Source organism: Bubalus bubalis, chromosome 3 (genome assembly GCF_019923935.1).
Source record: "Bubalus bubalis isolate 160015118507 breed Murrah chromosome 3, NDDB_SH_1, whole genome shotgun sequence".
Taxonomy (NCBI): Eukaryota; Metazoa; Chordata; class Mammalia; order Artiodactyla; family Bovidae; genus Bubalus; species Bubalus bubalis.
In genome coordinates this window covers 91,539,613-91,559,989 of record NC_059159.1, presented here as the reverse complement: position 1 = coordinate 91,559,989, position 20,377 = coordinate 91,539,613, and the positions used below count along the sequence as shown (strand labels likewise).

At 40.0% G+C, this 20,377-nt stretch overlaps 1 protein-coding gene across 2 annotated transcripts in view; it reads left to right on the top strand.

Moving 5' to 3' along the window:
• Positions 1 to 241: 241 nt before the first annotated feature.
• The window catches only part of SNAPC3 (small nuclear RNA activating complex polypeptide 3), a 38,252-nt gene continuing 18,116 nt past the window's right edge, over positions 242 to 20,377 (top strand). Inside the window, exons 1-5 of one of the 2 annotated variants that reach the window (XM_025281500.3) lie at positions 242 to 613; positions 1,274 to 1,351; positions 10,385 to 10,469; positions 16,511 to 16,582; positions 19,858 to 20,007. In XM_025281500.3, the coding sequence (XP_025137285.2) occupies positions 312 to 613; positions 1,274 to 1,351; positions 10,385 to 10,469; positions 16,511 to 16,582; positions 19,858 to 20,007 (687 nt within the window). In that variant the 5' untranslated portion in view covers positions 242 to 311. Of the gene's footprint in view, positions 614 to 1,273; positions 1,352 to 10,384; positions 10,470 to 16,510; positions 16,616 to 19,857; positions 20,008 to 20,377 lie in introns of both variants that reach the window. The other variant, XM_006046692.4, reaches the window with a different exon arrangement.

The window sequence follows — 20,377 nt, the reverse complement described above, 5'->3', positions numbered from 1 at the left end:
GGCCGCCCTGCTCCGTAGGAGCGCGATGCTGCATAACGGTGGGGGCTGAGAACCCAGCCACTCTGGCCGCAGCAAACAGCTCAGCTGTGCGAATGAAGCGGAGAACAATGCGCTCAAACCCTGCACGCGGAGGCTTGCGGTGCCCCGCCCAGGGCGGGTCCGACTCGGAGCCTGCCGGGAAATGTAGTGTCTAAAGCTTCGCCAGTGCAGCGCGGCTCCCCGCCAGACCGAGTCACGCGCAACTACAGGTCCCAGCACGCCCCGCGAGGCCTTGATCAGCCGCTGTTCGCAGGGAAGGGAGTGGGGCGAACATGGCTGAGGACAGCCGAGGCGACCCAGCGTGCGGTGGAATGGATGGCAGGAAGGACCCGGTCCCCAGCAGTGGCGGCTTTAACTTTCCAGACTACGAGCTTCCTGAGCTAAACACGCAGGCTTTCCATGTGGCCGCCTTCGGGGAGCTGTGGCGTGGCCGGCTGCGCGGGGAAGAGGACCTGTCGCTGAAGGACCTGCCGGGGGGCCGAGAAGTCACCGACTCCGGCTGCGAGGATGCCGCCGTGGCCCGCGATCTGGGCTGCAGCCTGGAAACGGCAGCCGAGCTGAGGGCGGTGTGCGGGTGAGGGCGGGGCCGAGGAGACTCTTGCTGTTTGGAGTCATCCGGGGTGCAGCCTTACTTCTGGGCTCCCCCAGGACTCATCCTTGGGCGGGCCTGTGGTTTACTCCCCGGAGTAGAAGGGCCGCCCTATCAAAGCTTTCTCGGAACAACGGGAGAAGTCCAGCGAGGGGAATGCACGATTTCTTCTAGTTGGAGGGAAGGGACGAGGCAGCTGCATCAAAGATTAATTTTTCTATTCATTAGTTTTTATAGTGCTTATTAATATAGGAAAGTAGTCAGAGTAGCTGCGACGTGTATCTGTCATTGACAGACACTTTGACGACGGAGGAACCTTAGTAATGATGAGACTGGAAGGAGATTTAACCACAACAGTGTTAAAACCTAGATTGCCTGTGGTCTCTTTTGGGGATCTTTTGAGTATGCCATTACTAAGATTTTCTTCAAAGTGTCTTATTTTGGATGAAAATATAAAAATCAGTAACGATCTCTTTCTCCATTAAACAATATTGGCCGACTTCAGTCAGCCATGTATCCTTTTTATTAATAGAGTATCGGCGCAGAATTCGCCTTTAATTCTCGCTCTCGGATTATTCAGTGATGTATTTGGGACACAACCCAAATGGTTGCGTGATTGCTTTTTTTTGTTTGTTTTTGTTTTAGTCTTGATAAACTGAGGTGCCTTGAAGAAGGGGAGGATCCAGAAGTCATCCCAGAAAATACTGACCTGGTGACTTTGGGGTATGGAGGACTTAACTTTTATTACAAGATACTTATTTAAATATTTTTTTCAACATTATATTATTCAGAAGTTGACAGTATGGTATTGTTATCATGTGTGTGCTTAGTCGCTCAGTCTTGATCTACTCCTTGCGACCCTCTTCCCCACCCCCACCCTCCACCCCCAAATGTCAACCGCTGTTGACATTTGGCCCTATTTGATTTAGCTGTATGTAACTGAGGTAGCTGCTGTGTGTCTTTTTCTATTGCTAAACTGTTACGGTAAGTTGCAGATCTGATTCATAGCTAAATACATCAGTGTTAACTCCTAAAAGTATCATTCTCCTACTAAATCAGAGAAGTATTATTATACCTAAGAAAATTAACAGTTGATGCATTCCCTCTAATATCTACTCTATATTCAAATTTGTGTTTATTTTTAAATGTTCACAAAAGTACAGTTAATCTGCTTAGATTTTTGGGTGCGAGCTAAATACTCTGATGGTGTGGTAAAAGGACTAAGTTTTTTTGAAATTTTCTGTCAGATCTATACATTTGTAAAATAGGATAAAAATGAATTACTAGAAAAATGAAGTTAAAAGATAAGCACGGGACAACTCCAGAATTTTTATTACTAAATTCAACTGTAAGATTACTGTCATATAAGTGTGATCATTTCTAAATGCTTCCTCTCATTATACTAATTGGATAACAGATGGCTCAGAGGTCAGTTGTGGTCTGCCAGCCGTATCTTGAGAAACGCTGCTCTATGATGATACTGTTACAGGGAAGCTGCATGTAATAGTGAAATTTGTAATTTTCAGTTTGTAACCTGCCTACTTCACACCATCTTAGCGATGTTGTCATCCTTTATCCTATCCTTTCTGTTGTCACCCTCAAAAATTTACGCAGGCGATTTGACTCTATCTTGTTTTTGTTTTTTTTTTTTTTGTAATTGCCAAATCAGTTTCTTTTATGCCTGTTGCTGATATTTACATTAGCAACACTTGGAGCACTGTAAAAGGTTCCTGTCTTTCCCGGGTCCTGTCTTTTCTTCTGACTGACCCATCATGTTATCACCAAAGTGTGCTCATTTGCTGAGAAATTGTCAATGGCTCAGCCTCCCCTCTATGGAAGAATTACAGATTCCTCACTCAGATTCCTCATTTGAAACCTTCCACATAGCCCATATCTGCCTTTCTTGATACATTTTCAACCATTTTCTCTTTCAGTGGCTCAGGATGCACATGGTCCCTCTCCCAGCAGAACCCTACTCTTTCTTTGAGTCCTTAAGATGCCTTTCCACATCTCTGCAACCCATGTGTCTCCCTTAGGGAGTAGATGCTCTTGTAATGTCTAGAGCACTTCTAACATTCCTAAGTATTTGAAGACTCATTCAGAGTCCAGCTCCTTCATCTTTGAATTGCCCTTAAGCCTATTGTACTGCTTTGCTCCAGTTAGTGCCTTTGAACTGTTGTTGATTGATTAGTTGGATTTTTTTTTTTTTTTTGTATAATGCATATCTGATTGTGTCACTCTCTTTTTTAAAACCTTTGTTCTTAAATGGATCACAGAGGCCTCTATAGAAGGGATCTTGCTGACCTTTTCAGCCCTATGCGCTCCAGCCATGTTACACTTTTTCTGTTCCTAGAATGTGCTCTCTTGTCCTAGATCTTTGCCTAGAACACTCAAAATTCCTTATCCCCGGGTCTTGCTGACTTCTACTCATTTTTCAAGTGTTAGCTGAAGGACTGTGGACTCTATCTAGCTTCCCTGTTATGTTCATGTGGTCCCCAATTCTTCTCTATTGAAATATTCATCACACTTATTTAATTTTCTGTCTTCTAGACTTAAAAGGTCCATAAATAGTGTCTGTCACATGCACTGCCATGTCCCTCATACCTAGAATTTTGGCATATAATAGGGAGTCAGTAGATATTTGTAGAATGAGTGGGATAAATGAAACTTGTATGAACCTAAGGAAGTGATTTTTTTCTGAGATTGACTAAAGAAAGTCGATGGTAATTATAAAGTAGGCTTTTTTTTGCTATAATGACATGCTCATTGGCTTATAATGACTTTATTAAGCTATATGAAATGGTAATTTTCAGACTACTTCACACAGTGCTTCCCCTGGCTATTTTCTGTTACTAGAGTCAACTGAATCACCTTGGTTGTCTTCTGGTCCCTTCCATGGAAAATTTGAGTAGAATTATATGTATAATCAGGAGAAGGCAGTGGCAACCCACTCCAGTACTCTTGCCTGGGAAATCCCATGGACGGAGGAGCCTGGTAGGCTACAGTCCATGGGGTAGTGAAGAGTTGGATTCAACTGAGCGACTTCACTTTCACTTTTCACTTTCATGCACTGGAGAAGAAAATGGCAACCCACTCCAGTATTGTTGCCTGGAGAATCCCAGGGATTCTGGGAGCCTGGTGGGCTGCCATCTATGGGGTCGCACAGTCGGACATGACTGACATGACTTAGCAGCAGCATATGTATAATCTAATGCAAAAGGAGTTAGTGCAGCATTTCTTAGCTGGGATTATTTTGATGTACTTTAAAACATATTTAAAATAGGACTAATATTAATCTAAACAGTACCATAAGTAAATCAGACTTACTCAAAAAGCCAAAAATCTGTATCTGTGCTTTCTCTTCCCCCCTAAACCTTCCTTTCTTCTCCCTACCAATAAATTAAATACATAAAAGGAAAAACAGCACCTAAGTACATGAGCCCTTGATTATGGCATAAAATACATTTCTAGCACTTATTTTCCCCGAAGGAGCTACTGGACTCCTTTTTATGTATGTTAAGAGGAAAAAGGCAGTTGATAGACTGCTGCTCTCCCTGATCTGTAGCAAGCTGAATAACTTATCTTCAGCATTTTTGAAATTTTTATTACTACTTAAAGAGATTTTAATTCCTAGGAATAAGAGAGTTGTTACTATATGGGTGCTACTGAGACTTGTCACCCCAGAAGGTTAAGCAACATTGTTTTTAATTCAATAGCTTGTAAATAGAATATTTAAAAATATAATCTAAGAAAAATTTCCAGAATTGGGAAGAAAACCCAAATCTACAAATTAAAAGGTCTCACTGCTTACCTAGGAAAATTAACCCAGAATTATCAACTCTATAACAAAAATGCAAATACCAGGCCTTTCTTCCCAATTTCTAAAAAACAGACAAGCAAAAAGACACATCTCATAATGAAAAAACAAGCAAAAAGACACATCTCATAATGAAAAAAAACAGCTAATATAACAAAATATGTATAATTAGGAAATGTAATAGAATTGAGGCCATAGGCATCAGTTTTTCTACAGCCTTATGAAAGTAGTTTAGACTTACAAAACAAAAACCTTGAAGAGACAATAAACACATCTAAAATAAAGTAATCCAGAGAGACTAAAAATAAATGGTGGGACAAATGTATATCAGATGAATGGAAAGAAATTGAGCAGATGTAATTAATGGTTTTGATGGACTTCCCAGGTGGCTTCAGCGGTAAAGAAACTGCCTGCTAATGCCGGAGATGTAGGGATGTGTGTTCAATTCCTGGGTTGGGAAGATCCCCTGGAGAAGGGCATGGCAACCCACTCCACTATTCTTGCCTGGAGAATCCCATGGACAGAGGAGCCTGGCGGGCTGCAGTCCGTAGGGTCACACAGAGTCAGACATGACTATAGCAACTTAGCACATGCACACAATAGTCTTGATATCAGAATAATAAAGTTCAAGCCTCAAAACATTACACCTGACAAAGGACACATTTTAATGCTAAAAACCACAAACCACAGTTAAGAGAAAATACTTATATATACACCAAATAATATAAAACAACCATAGGGGATATAAGCTTTATAAAACAAACTATAGGGGATATAAGAAATTAGCTAGAAATGCATTAACAATAGGGCACCTTAATATACTAATCTAAGCACAAGACAGATCAACTGAGAGCTCTAATCAGTAGGATATGTCTTACGGATATGGATATATATCTATATATATAATATATACATAAAATTTATAAGCTGTGTTAGAGACTACCTGGCATATTCAGAAAAATTGGCTCTATATTAGGTCACAAAGGAAAAATCAGTACCATACATAGAGTAGAAATATAAACAACACTCTGATTACAACAAAATAAAGCTAAAATTTACTAAAAAAATGGGCCATTCCAACATGGAACTGTTCTAACGGGGCTACTGTTCCAACATGGTAAAATATGTATGCCTTAGTTGTAAAGTTAGTATCTTATTTAATAGAGAAGCATTAAAGCAGTACAGATATTCTTACTAAGATCTGGAGTAAGGCAAGCATGCCTAGTATCTCCACTTACTTTGCAGCCTTGTACTATTGGATTAGCCATGCAGTTTGACAAAAGAAATCAATTAGAAACATAAGAGTAGATGAAGAAGAAAAATTAGCTCTATTTGTGAATGATAAAATCGTATTACCTGGAAAAGAAATAAGTGCTAAAACAGACCAAAAACAAAAGAATTTAGTGTTAGGGTAGGATACAAAATTGATATATAAAAAACAGTAGCCTTCATATAAACAATAAACAACTAGAGGATATAATGGTGGAGAAAATTCCTATTTACAATAGTCAGAAAAATTAAACACTTAAGAATAAATTTAACAAGAAATGTGTAAAGCTGAGGTAAACAAAAATTGTAAACCTTCCTGAAAGACTCAGAAGAAATCTTGAAAAAAATTGAAAGATATCCTCTGTTCTTTGAGAGAAATACTCAGCTTTAAGCTGTGGTCAGTTCTTTCTAAGTTAATGTACAGATTAAGGACAATCCCAATAAAAATACCTAAAGTATTGGTTCCTTCATGGAGTTAAGACAGTTGATAATAAATTTCATATGGAACATTTGCAAGAATAACTAGGAAAAATTGGGTGGTGGGAAGAAAATTGTGACTTCCTAGTAATTTTGCTACATATTAAAATATACTACAAAGTCTTTATAATTAGAATCGTTACTAACTCATGAGTAGACAAATAGACATTTAGAATAAAGGAGAAAGTCCAGTTAGATTCAAATGCATATGGGAGTTTAGTATGACACTGTACACAAGAATAAACTCCAAAGGGATTGGGATCAAAATGTAGAGAATGAAACATACCTACCTTGGTATAGTGAAAGGCTTTCTAACTGTGATTTAAACCCAGAGATAATAAAAGGGAAAGATTGATAAAATTGACTACATAAACATGTAAATTTTTGCATGAGAAAAAAAAGCACCATAAAGTCAAATGCTGCCAAACTTGGAGAAAATAGCCCTGATACATAAGCCCTTAAAAGTTAAGGGACAAATACCAAAAACCCAAAGGGAAAATGGGAAAAAGATACAAATCAGTAATTCACACATACAAAAGGATCAAAATGATTCACAAACTGAAAAAATGTTCATGCATATTCATTATTAGAGAAATGAAAGTTAAAATGACCTTTTTTCTCTTATTGTTGTTGTTTGCTAAGTTGTGTATGACTCTTTGCGACCCCATGGACTATAGCCCACCAGGCTCTTCTGTCCATGAGATTGTCCAGGCAAGAATACTGAAGTGGGTTGCCATTTCCTATTCCAGGGGATCATCCCAAGCCAGGTCTGCATTGACAGGTCCGTTCTTTATTACTGAGCCACGAAGGAAGCCCTTTCTCCTATTAGACTGGCACAAATTTTAAAATATACATTCTTTTGAGGAGGCTGAGGGGAAGCAGCATTTTTATACATTCCTGATGGAAACGTAAACTGATAACAACGCTCCTCTAGGGAAATCTGGTAATGCCCAACACAAAATTACCCAGGCACTTAACTTTTGACTCAGCAGTCCAGCTTCTAGCATTCTCTGCTGAAGATACACCTCCAACAATATGAAAGTATATTATGCACAAGGTTATTCGTTACAGCATTGTTTCTAACTGCAAATATTTGAAATATCCTAAATACACATATGTAGGAGAATGTCGAAGGAATTACATTGGACATCCACAAGTGGAGTATGGTACAGCTGTGCTAAAAGATGAGGAAGGATGAACCAATAGATTTCTAGGCAATACTGATTTGTGACAAAAAAGCAAAGCCCAAAAGCATATGCTCCCCTTTATGTAAGAAATATTACTGAGGATCAATTTATTGGCTCTCATCTAAAAATGTTCCCTTTTTGCCTGCTCTGTAAAAATGAGTCTCAGCTCTTTAAATATTTTTCCTTTCCCAGCTGGCACAGTATTAAGTAAGTTTTGTCAGTAAAGGGCACAGGCTAAACTTTAGTGAGGACAGAGTTTTGCTTCTTGGTCCAGTGTTTAGCAAGGACCTGCTGCGCTTCCCAAGCACCCAGCTCCTGTGTTACCAGGCAGTCAGTAACACAGCTGCTTTCTCCGCCACTCCACTCCACTTGAAACCTCCCTATAAAAGCTTTTCCTGGCACCCTTGTGGGCAGATTTCCGGCAGTTTTCACTGATGTACCCTAGCAACTTCTCTGACATTCAGCAAGTCACAGCCATTCCCTCTCCTACAAGGTCTGGATCTGAGTCCTGGAGGAAGAAAAGGGAGCTGCCTTTGGGTTTTTCTTAGCACAAGGGAGGATACGCCTTGCGTCTGCTATTCCTGTATTCTCCAGATTTCCCTACTTCTTACTTGCCATTCCCTCATCCCTCCAGTCCTAAGTTAATAATTCATTAGATTAAGCTTTGTCTGGTTACTGTTTGGGCTTCCCTGGTGGTTCAGATGGCAAAGAATCCGCCCACAGTGCTGGAGACCTGGGTTTGATCCCTGGGTTGGGGAGATCCCCTGCAGAAGGGAACGGCTACCCACTCCAGTATTCTGACCTGGAGAATTCCATGGACTTTTTAGTCCATGGGATTGAAAAGAGTCGGACACAACTGAGTGACTTTCACTTTCACTTAGTTACTGTTTAATTTTTTTCTCCTAATTGAACTCAGACTGATAGAAAAAGTAATCTAAGAAAATTTGTAGGTATCTATGTATTTGAACAAAACAAAGTAGAGGATAAATCAGAACTGCAGAGGTTTGTGGCCCACAGTGGGTAGATAGGAGAGGGTTGGAAAGAAAGGAGGGAACAGGTACAGGTTAGTGGTCCAGACAAAGAAGGAATGACACTTCTCTAAATATACTTTTTATAACTCTTTTATAACTCTCTTAGAACCATAGTAGTGATTCACATATCTTGTACACACCTCAAAAGTAATCAGACAATTAAAACCAGCCAGGATGTTGGGGGAGACTGAAGTAGTTAGTCTAATTGTGTTACAAGTAAATAGCATAACAACACTGAAGAGAATTAGGAAGAAAGATCTAATCTGATTCTGTACAAAAGCATACTTTGATTCAGTGTTGTAAGGCTGAAGACAAGAAGAACTGTTCATGATTTGTGGTTTTCACAGGGGTGTTAGCAGGTTAGCAGTTCTGAAACCATGTATTTTAAAGAACCAAACACTTAAGCAAATAGATTTAGATACAGGGAGCTGCGTTTCTCACTTGTGGAGAAAAATTGTAAACAAGGAAAGGTTGAAGGCTAAAATGAATCCTGTGATTCTTGGGATTAGAAGTATTACTTTAAACCATGGATTTAAAAATACATAACAGAAAAATATAGAAACACAGCTGTGTGTACATGTGTGGTTTAGTGTATTTTTCCTTTGAGGCTTCCCTGGTGGGTCAGTCGTAAAGAATCCACCTGCCAGTGCGAGAGATGTGGGTTCAATCCCTGGGTCAGGAAGATTCTGTGGAGGAGGAAATGGCAACCCACTCCAGTATTCTTGCCTGAAAAATCTCATGGACAGAAGAGCCTGGCAGACTGCAGTCCACGGGGTCACAAAGAGTCAGACTCGACTGAACACACACACATTATGTTTCCTACTCTGCTGAGAGGCCTGGAAGCAGTGACTGCAGGGACAGTGAGAATGCCTCATGCTCAGATACAAGTCTCTAAGCCTTTCCAGTGAAGGAGCTAGGTCTCCTAGCAGGAGTGGCTGATTTAGGGCTGAGACATGAAAAGGCTCAAAGGTGAGCCATGACACCATAAAATAAGGAAATGGTTAAATAGGAAAAACAAAAATTTTGAGAACTTGTTGATAGAACAGGAGCTTCTAATGGCCAAAGCTAGAATAATTTGAACAACCGAATAACAATACTAATAACAATACAGATTTTAACCTGTAGAATAAGGTAAATGTTTATGAATTCGTACTAATACAAATAACCAAATAAATAAATGGGAAGAAAGAGGTAATATTCATAATACCAATAAATGAATGTTAAAGGAGAACATAGAGGATCAGTGTTAGGCATAAACCACAGTAATACATGTTGCAGATGAAATCTACTAGTGAATGATAAATTACTGGATGAAAGTTTCAAGAGAAACAAGATTTGCATAGTCTGAAAGTATTTCCCCCCCCACCCCCCAAACACTTACCAGGTACAAAGGAAAAGAAAATATCTTTCTAGTGTGGGAACCTGGCAGATAGGAACTTAAACAAGCTAAGTATCTCCAGGAATAAGATATTAATATTATGAATGACATTGTTAACCTCATGATGATATAGTGAGGACATGATCTTATGGTATTCTTGCCCAAAGAATATAAGCTTACTCCAATTACGAGGAAACAGCAATTAAGGACATTCTACAAAATCACTGATTAGGGTTTTTTCAAAGTGTCAAGATGATGAAAGACAGACTGAGGAACTTTAAAAGACTGGAGGGGAAAGGAGAAATAAAAAAGTGTTTGCATAGGATCCTGAGACAGATAAAAGAAGCACTAAATAATTGGTGAAATTTGAAAAAGTTTTATAGTTAATAATACTGTATTAATGTTAATTTCCTGGTCTCGATAATCTCTGAACAGGTAAGATGTTAACAGGGAAAACTGGGTAAGAGATATGAGGGAACTCTGTAATATTTTTGCAGCCTTTCTTTAAGTCTAAAATTAGTTCAGAATAAAAAGCTAAATAGTAAAGATATTTTTGAAGCCCTGCAAAATATTGAAGTCTGATTTTTCTTGTAACAGGGTTAGAAAGAGGCTTCTGAAACACCGGGAAGAAACCTTAAGGATAGATCGAGCCTGCAGACAAGAAACATTTGCTTACGAGATGGTAAATGTCCTCTCTTTTCCACCTTTTCCCATGAAACAAAATCTCTTTCTTGGCTGTTACCCATAACTGTATGGTAGTTTACATTGGATATGCTTAGCTGGAAACAAATGAGAGAACCTTCACTGGGACTAGTAGGAGAAAAAGACGCATAAAATTCAGGTGATGGGGAATTCCGTGATAGTCCAGTAGTTAGGACCCCACGCATTCACTACCTGGGGTGTGGGTTTGCTCCCCTGTTGGCAAACTGAGATCCTGCAAGTCGTGCAGCACAGGCAGAAAAAAGAAAGTTCACATGATGGCACATTTTCCTCTCAATGCTCGGCCTTTATTTGTGTCTTTACTTTGGTCTTGCTGTCTATTAGGCTGATTTCATGCCTTTCACCACCCTATTTCTGATGTTTTTGTTCTGCTCCTAGTTTTGGTCTGTAGTGTGTGCTCAGTGGTGTCTGACTCTTTGCAACCCTGTGGACTGTGGCCCACCAGACTCCTCTGTCCATTGAATTTTCCAGGCAAGAATACTGGAGTGGGTTGCCATTTCCTTTTCCAGGGGATCTTCCCAACCCAGGAACTGAACCCATGTGTCTTACATCTCCTGTGCTGGCAGGCGGGTTCTTTACCACTGCGCCACCCATTCTTTTCTAATCCATTGTTTCTTAGGTAAAACCCTCAGAATGACTTAAGATGAATACCGAGGAATTTACATAACATGAAATTTAACATTTTAACCATTTTATTAGTTTAGCTGTGGGTTTTTCATATATGGCCTTTATCATGTTGAGTAAGTTCCCTTCAGTTCCTATTTTATTTAATGTTTTTATCAGAAAGGGTATTGACTTTTGTAGAAATTTTTTTTTTTTTTTGCATCAGTTGGGATAATGCTTTTTTTCCCATCATTCTGTTTGGTGATTTGTTATGTTGAAATACCCTTGCATCCTCAGAATGAGTCCCCCTTGGCTTTGTGACATGCAGTCCCTTTTATATGCTGCTGAACTTGATTTGCTAGTATTTTGTTAAGTTTTATCTTTATATTCATAAAGGATATTGACCTGTAGTTTTCTCACAGTGTCTTTGTCTGACTTGGGTATCAGAGTGTGCTGATCTCATAGAATAAGTTAGGAAGTATTTTCTCCTTTTCAGATTTTTTGGAGGACTTTAGGAAGGATTGATAAATTCACATGAAGCCATCTAGTCCTGGGCTTTTCTTTGTTAGGAGGTTTTTAATTTTTGATTCAGTTTTCTTACTTGTTACAGTTCTATTCATACTTAATATTTTTTCTTGAGTCAGTTTTGATTATTTCTTTCCTTCTGCTAGTGTTGGATGGAGAAGGCAATGGCAACCCACTCCAGTACTCTTGCCTGGAGAATCCCAGGGATGGGAGAGCCTGGTGGGCTGCAGTCCCTGGGGTCGCACAGAGTTGGACACAACTGAAGCCTCGCAGCAGCAGCAGCAGCTAGCTTTGGGTTAAATTTTCTTTTTCTGGTTCCTTAGGGTATGCACTCAGAGAAGGCAATGGCACCCCACTCCAGTACTCTTGCCTGGAAAATTCCATGGACTGAGGAGCCTGGTGGGCTGCAGACCATGGGGTCGCTAAGAGTCGGCATGACTAAGTGACTTCACTTTCACTTTTCACTTTCATGCATTGGAGAAGGAAATGGCAACCCACTCCAGTGTTCTTGCCTGGAGAATCCCAGGAACGGGGGAGCCTGGTGGGCTGCCATCTCTGGGGTTGCACAGAGTCGGACACGACTGATGTGACTTAGCAGCAGCAGCAGTAGCAGGGTATGCACTTGGGTTATTGGTTTGGGATTGTTCTTTTCCAGTGTAGATGTTTAGAGCTAAAAGTTTTCCTCTTTCTACTGCTTTTGCTGCATCTTATAAGTTTCTAATGTTGTGTTTTTGTTTCTATTTGTCTCAAAGTATTTTGTTATTTCCCTTGTGGTTTCTTTTTTGACCTATTGGTCCTTTAAGAGTGTATTGTTTAATTTCCACATGGAAATGTTCAGTGTTCTGTCTCAATGTTTGGAGTTCCTCAGTGGTAGTTTCTGTCAAATTCTTTTTTTCTTGTGAATGGGGCATATTTTCCTGTTTCTTTGTGTGTTTTATAAGTTTTTGTTGAGAACTGGACATTCTGAGTGTGTTTTTTTCCTTGTTGAGGGCTAGAGCTGTTTTGAATTTTCCAAACTATTTTTCCAGTGTGTAGTCCTTGTTGTGTACAAGCATATCTCATTTTACTGCACTTTATTATGCTTCGCAGGTAGTGTGGTGGTGGTGGTTTTTTTTTTAAATTATGAAGGTTTGTGGCAACCCTGCATTGAGTAAGTCTATTTGGCACCATCTTTCCAACAGCATTTGCTCCCTTGATGTCTCTGTCACATTTTGATTATTCTCACAATATTTCAAACTACTTCATTATTATCATACTTATTGTGGTGATCTCTGATCATTAACATTACGACTACAGCTCATTGAAGGCAAAGAAGATAGCGTTTTTTATCAATAAAATGTTTTTAATTATGGTTCCAGGCTGTACATTGTTTTTTGGGACATGATGCTATTATTACACACTAAATAAACTACAGCATAGTGTAAATATAACTTAGGTGCATTGGGAAACCAAAAAATTCATATGACTTACTTTATTGAGACAAGATACTTGTTTTTGTGGTGGTCTGGAGCTGAACCCACAGTAGTTCAAGGTCTACCCATATGGTTGCTGATGTTTCTGATTCATTATCTCTAGTCAACCAGTGACCTGATCAAGATTTCCTTAAATGTATGACTCCACAAAGGGTCCTTTGTCTTTAAATTTTCCAGTTGATGCTGCTGGGGGAAGCCACTTGTGGTAAGAGCATTGCAGAGAAGCAGCCAATTCTGACTCCATGTTGAAACTGTTTCTTTGACTTGCTTTTCATTGCTTTTGTTATTATAATCATGTGTAATGGATGCTTAAAAGGACCCTGTCCCTCAACCTGACTGTTAAAAGTGCCTTTTTTTCAGAACCCTGTCCTCCTGTAGATCGCAGGAAGGAAGAAATGAATACATCCCCCAATTGAGGCTTGCCATTTTAGGAGATGTTTGCAAGATTAATGGCCTTTTTCTTTGCTTCCTCACCTCGCCCCATCTCTGATCTATAAAAGAACCTGGCATCAGACCCCAATAAGATGGTTATTTTGAGGCACTAGCCTGCCATCTTCTCACTCTGCTAGCTTTCTGAATAAAGTCATTTTCCTTGCCTCAACACCTCATCTCTCAGATTCATTGGCTTGTCATGGGGTGAGCAGAGCAAGCTTGGACTCCATAACAAGAGGGCCAGAACCAAGGCAAGCTTCTGCACCAGGGCCTCAGAGCATTGCCAGACCAACCACAGCATACTTACCCCTATTTTTTGGAGAACATGATCCCACATTGCTCATCATGGCGTCAGCTACTTTTTCCAGGACCACAGCCTGCTATCTCTACATCTGCAATGGGGCTAAGAGTGGGGCCTGGTAGTTGGTTTATACCCTCTGCTTACCTAGGAAACATCAGCAGCTGTTTTTCTTCATTGGGGCACTCACCTGGTTGATATAAGAGTTTGATCAGAGTCCAGCATGCCAAAGTAGTTAATTCCAATCTCTTTCTGTCTTCATGGTTGCTCTGCTGGAGGGACTTAGCTTACTGTGCCTCTGTTTCCTACTGTGCCATTTTGCATGACATCACTCCCACCTACTTTTAAAACATCTTTTGCACCTTCTTAACCAGTCTACTCTGATGGCCTCTATTTTATAGTTATTGGGGCTCAAATGGTAAAGAATCTTCCTACAATGCAGTAGACTGGCGTTTGATCCCTGGGTTGGAGAGATCCCCTGGAGAAGGGAATGGGCCACCCACTGCAGTATGCTTGCCTTGAGAACTCCATGGACAGGGGAGCCTGGTGGGCCAAGCACATATAAAGGAAAGTGTGATGTTGTGATGGATTAAATGTGGTAGCAAATTTGGAAAACTCAGCAGTGGCCACGGGACTGGAAAAGGTCAGTTTTCATTCCAATGCCAAAGAATGCTCAAACTACTGCACAATTGCACTCATCTCACGCTAGCAAAGTAATGCTCAAAATTCTCCAAGCCACGCTTCGGCAGTAGGTGAACCATGAACTTCCAGACGTTCAAGCTGGTTTTAGAAAAGGCAGACGAACCAGAGATCAAACTGCCAACATCCGCTGGATCATGAAAAAAGCAAGAGAGTTCCAGAAAAACATCTCTTTCTGCTTTATTGACTGTGCCAAAGCCTTTGACTGTGTGGATCACAATAAACTGTGGAAAATTCTTAAAGAGACGGGAATACCAGACCACCTGGCTTGCCTCTTGAGAAACCTGTATGCAGGTCAGGAAGCAACAGTTAGAACTGGACATGGAACAACAGACTGGTTCCAAATAGGAAAAGGAGTGCATCAGGGATGTATATTGTCACCCTGCTTATTTAACTTATATGCAGAGTACATCATGAGAAACGCTGGGCTGGAAGAAGCACAAGCTGGAATCAAGATTGCCGGGAGCAATATTAATAACCTCAGATATGCAGATGACACCACCCTTTTGGCAGAAAGTGAAGAAGAACTAAAGAGCCTCTTAATGAAAGTGAAAAGGGAGAGTGAAAAAGTTGGCTTAAAGCTCAACATTCAGAAAACTAAGATCATGGCATCCGGTCCTATCACTTCCTGGCAAGTAGATGGGGAAACAGTGGAAACAGTGACAGACTTTATGTTTCTGGGTTCCAAAATCACTGCAGATAGTGATTGCAGCCATGAAATTAAAAGACGCTTACTCCTTGGAAGGAAAGTTATGACCAACCTAGACAGCATATTAAAAAGCAGAGACATTACTTTGCCAACAAAGGTCCGTCTAGTCAAGGCTATGGTTTTTCCAGTGGTCATGTATGGATGTGAGAGTTGGATTATAAAGAAAGCTGAGCACTGAAAAATTGATGCTTTTGAACTGTGGTGTTGGAGAAGACTCTTGAGAGTCCCTTGGACTGCAAGGAGATCCAACCAGTCCATCCTAAAGGAGATCAGTCCTGGGTGTTCATTGGAAGGACTGATATTGAAGCTGAAACTCCAATCCTTTGGCCACCTGATGTGAAGAGCTGACTCATTTGAAAAGACCCTGATGCTGGGAAAGATTGAGGGCAGGAGGAGAAGGGGACGACAGAGAATGAGATGGCTGGATGGCATCACCGGCTCAATAGACATGAGTTTGTGTAAACTCCAGGAGTTGGTGATGGACAGGGAGGCCTGGCATGGTGCAGTCCATGGGGTCACAAAGAGTTGGACATGACTGAGCGACTGAACTGAACTGACTGAAAGATGTGATACTGTAGTAAAAACAGGGTTTTAGAGTGAAACATATCTATATTTGCATTCTAACTGTCTGATTTACCCTGGGTAAATTGGTGAAACTGAGTTTCATCTGTCAAATAACTTTCTTGATAATATGGAAGTGAAATTGCTCAGTTGTATCCAACTGTTTGTGACGTCATGGATTGCAGCCTGCCAGGCTCCTCTGTCCATGGAATTCTCTAGGCAAGAATATAGGAGTGGGTTGCCATTTCTTTCTTCAGGGATCTTCCCATCCCAGGGATCGAACCTGGGTCTCCTGCATAGCAGGCATATTCTTTATTGTCTGAGCCACAAGGGAAGCTGTGATAATATGGAAGGAGTTATATAAAAGTGCTAATGACTGTAAATGTCAGTATTATACCAATGTTAGGTGGTACTCCTATTTTATCATCAGTTGCTACGCACTTAGTGCCAAGCATCTTATTAGGTGCTTTGTTTTACATTCCCAGAAACTATTCTGTAAAATAAATATTTTCTTTTTTTTTTTTTTTTTTTACAGATGATGAAACTAAAGCTTAGCGAGGTTTTTAAAACAATTTTCTTGAAGTAGAATTAGGAGCTAAATCCAGGGCTGATGCTAGCCCTTGCTTATAGCCCTTATTCTACACTGCCTCTGATCTGGGTCACAGTGTCTGATTTTAATGTCTCTTATTGTTTTCTTTCTTTAGGAGTCACATGCTGTAGGGAAAAAGCCTGAAAATTCAGCAGACATGATTGAAGAAGGAGAGCTTATCCTATCTGTAAATATCTTTTACCCTGTGATTTTTCATAAGGTCAGTAGTAAAACCTTTTGGACTTTACAGATAATATGAGTGACTTTTACCAGAGAGTGTATTTAAACCTTATTTGTACCAAAATAAACACAAGCGTTTGCTGTTTTATATGACATTCTATTTTCTTGAGTTCTTTGTTTTACAAAGAATATCATAAAGTCAGTTTTCATATAATCTCTTAAGTAATAGGATTATAGTTATAGTGTTGGAATGTATACCTGATTTCTGTACTAGTAGCCACTGAAAGTTTGTAAATCTGCAGTGATTCTGATAGTATTATTTCTTGAGGGTTTTTTTTTTTTTTTTTTTTTTTGTAGAAAAACTGGTTAAGGAGGGTTTTGTTTTGTTTTCACCAATTCAAAATTCTTGGGAAGTTATTGAACTAGCTAAGGACAGCTCTTCTTAGATGAAAATGCAGAAAGTTAGCAGGTCAAGGGTATCCAGGAATTTCTTAGGAATCTCGAGTAAAAAGAGCTCTATCGCAGTTAATATATTCTTAATTTCCCACATAGATGTATCATAAACTTTAATAAGATTTCATTGAAATATTACTGTACATAAATTGCACTTGTGAATAAACTTTTATGATTCATCTGTGATATAGTTAGCACTAATTATTAGATTGGTACAAAAATAATTGTGGTTTCAGACTGTGAATTTTAAATCATTATAATTAGGCTCAAACATATCTTTATTAATCAAAATAGGAAACATTACAATCAACACATCTTGCCAATGAGAAATAAGGTTTTTTATTCCTGTAGCGTAGAAATCCACACTTCAGGATTTGATGAACTCTTGGAAAGCATTTTCTTCCTCCTCCTGGTTGTGGAAGCGTTTTCCCTTTAAGAAGTTGTCAAGATGCTTGAAGAAGTGGTAGTCAGTTGGTAGTCAGGTGAATATGGCAGGTGTAAATATAAAATACAACCTTGTGGCCCAGTTGATTCAACTTTTGAAGCATCGGCTGTGCGACGTGTAGTCAGGCATTGCCGTGCATGGAAATTGGGCCCTCTCTGTTGACCAGTGCTGGCTGCCAGTGCTGCACTTGCATCTCTTCTATTTGCTGAGCATACTTCTCAGATGAAATGCTTTCACTGGGATTCAGAAAGCTGTAGTGGCCAGACCAGCAGCAGAACACCAGAGACCATGATTTTTTTTTGGTGCACATTTGCTTTGGGAAGTTCTTTGGAGTTTCTTCTCGGTCTGACCACTTAGCTGGTTGTCGCCAGTTCTCATATAAAATCCACTTTTTGTCCCAAATCACAATTTGATCGAGAAAGAGTTTGTTGTATAGAAAAAGGACAACAACACTTCAGAGAGAAAGGTTTTTTTGATTTTCAGTCAGCCCATGAGGCACCCACTTACTTTTTCACCTTTCCAGTTTGCTTCAAATGAGGAATAGCTGTAGAATGGTTGACGTTGAGTTCTTAGGAAACTTGTGTAGTTGTAAGAGGACCAGCTTCAGTGATAACCCTTTTTGTCAACTTTGGTGGCTGTCCCCCATGCTCCTCATCTTCGTGGTTCTCGTCTCCTTTGTAAAACTTCTTGAAGTTTTGCACTGCACTGTAAGTTTGTTAGTTCCTGGGCCAAATGCATTGTTGATGTTTCAAGTTGTCTCTGTTCTTTAGAACCCATTTTGAACTCAAATTAGAGAATCACTCAAATTTGCTTTTTGTCTAACATCATTTCCATAGTCTAAAACAAATATAAAATAAACAGCAGGTAATAAGTCATTAGCAAAAAAAGAAAAGTGAGAAATGTGCAATAAGGTGATGTATAACACAACCACATTTATTTAAGAGTATATTCCAATATCAAACAACAAATTTCAACAGTGTAAAAACTGCAATTACTTTTGTACCAATCTAATACCCTGTTTGATTAAGATCCTAAATTATCAATCAAAGAAAACAAAGCAAAACAAAACTAATAAAACCAAATGTCAGTATTGTATAGATTCCTTGATTTCAGTGAGGTAGCTTTCAGGACAATTTAAAAGTCAGTGAAATAATATTCCTAAGACTCTTCATATTAATGTCACTTTAGTAGCAACTTGGTTATAAATTTTCACTTAAACTAAAAAAAGTTTTATTGCCACGTGTATTAGTCCATTCTGGCTGCTATAACAAAATAGCACAAACTGGGTGGCTTATAGGCAACAGAAACTTGTTTCTCACAGTTCTGGAGGCTCGAAGTCTAAGATCAGGGTGCCAGCATCTGGTGAGCGCCCTCTCCCAGGTCACATCGTTTTTATAATGGCACTAATCCCATTCATGAGGGGGTCCACCCTCATGACCTAATCACCCTCAAAGGCCCACCTCCTAACATCAGCACACTGGGCCTTAGGATGCCAACATGCGAATTTTGGGCAAATGTAAGCAGCGCAGCACCAAGTGTCTGTTGTACTCATAGGATGTTAATTTATGGAGGCGACTGAGCGACAGCACTAGAGACCAGTGTCACTGAGAGATTTGCATTATTTACATTTCCTGGGGCTGAGAGTATGCCATGGCATGCAGCACCAAGGGGCAGTACCAGGAGCAGTCAGGAGGCAAGGGGAAAGCACAGGCCACAGCCCTTATTGGTTTCCACAGGAAAGGCAAGGCAGAGCGGAGTAAGCAGTTTGGGACTGGCTAGCTTGAATAATTCCTGTGGGCTCTGGGCTGTGGGGCCGTCCTTGTTGTCTGGCACCTGGCTGTGGTTTGATGTAGGACAGAGGAGAAATATTGACTTGGTATAATGAGAGTTGGATAGAGATAGTTTCAGAGTATGGGCTCTGGATCACAGGGGAGAGGTAAATAGCTGACAATTAGTTTGGACCTATAATTAATAGATGCTGGGACTTCCCAGTGGTAAAGAATCTGCCTTCCAATGCAGGGGACATGGGTTCAGTCCCTGGTCAGGTAGCTAGGATCCCACATGCTGTGGGGCTACTTAGCCCACATGCCGCATCTAGAGAGAAGCCCTTGTGGCACAATGAACGATCCCACATGTCAGTCACAGGGAAGAGCCTACATGCCGCAGCTAAGACCCGATACAGCCAAATAAATAAAATGAATAAATATTTTTAAAAGATCAGTGCTGAGTGGACAAATGCAGAATCTAAGAAAACTCAGGACAGCATATTATGGGTATAACTTACGATAACCAGTAACTTAATTTAGATCTGGTCATGACAGGATTTACAGTTGAATTGCTTTGTCTCTAAGTGAACACTGATTTATTTACTGTCTGACTTGTAGCACAGAGAACACAAGCCCTACCAAACGATGCTGGTATTGGGCAGTCAAAAGCTCACGGAACTGAGGGATTCCATTTGCTGTGTCAGTGACCTCCAGATTGGTGGGGAATTCAGCAACACTCCTGACCAGGCTCCTGAGAACATCAGCAAGGTAAGGTGATTTTTAAAATTTCTAACCATCATAGAACAGGAGAAAATAATAATCATAAGCTAAGGAAATAGGATTACAGGCTCATAAGCATTCCAGTAAATGCTTTCTTCTGTGCCATTCCATCAAGCTTATCCCTTCTTTTTATCATCAAGACCTTTTCAAAGATGAGGCTATATTTGGTTTTGATTTCATCTCCCATTTATTTCTCAACCATTCTTTGTACACTCTTCTTTCTAAGGGCACAGTACCAACCAATAGGTCTCTTTTCCATGTGCATACAACTTGATCTCACTGTAGCACTGGAATTTGCTGTTCACTCTCTCTTCTTTCAAACTCTGTATGAGTTTGTCTGTCATAACTGACCCTAGCA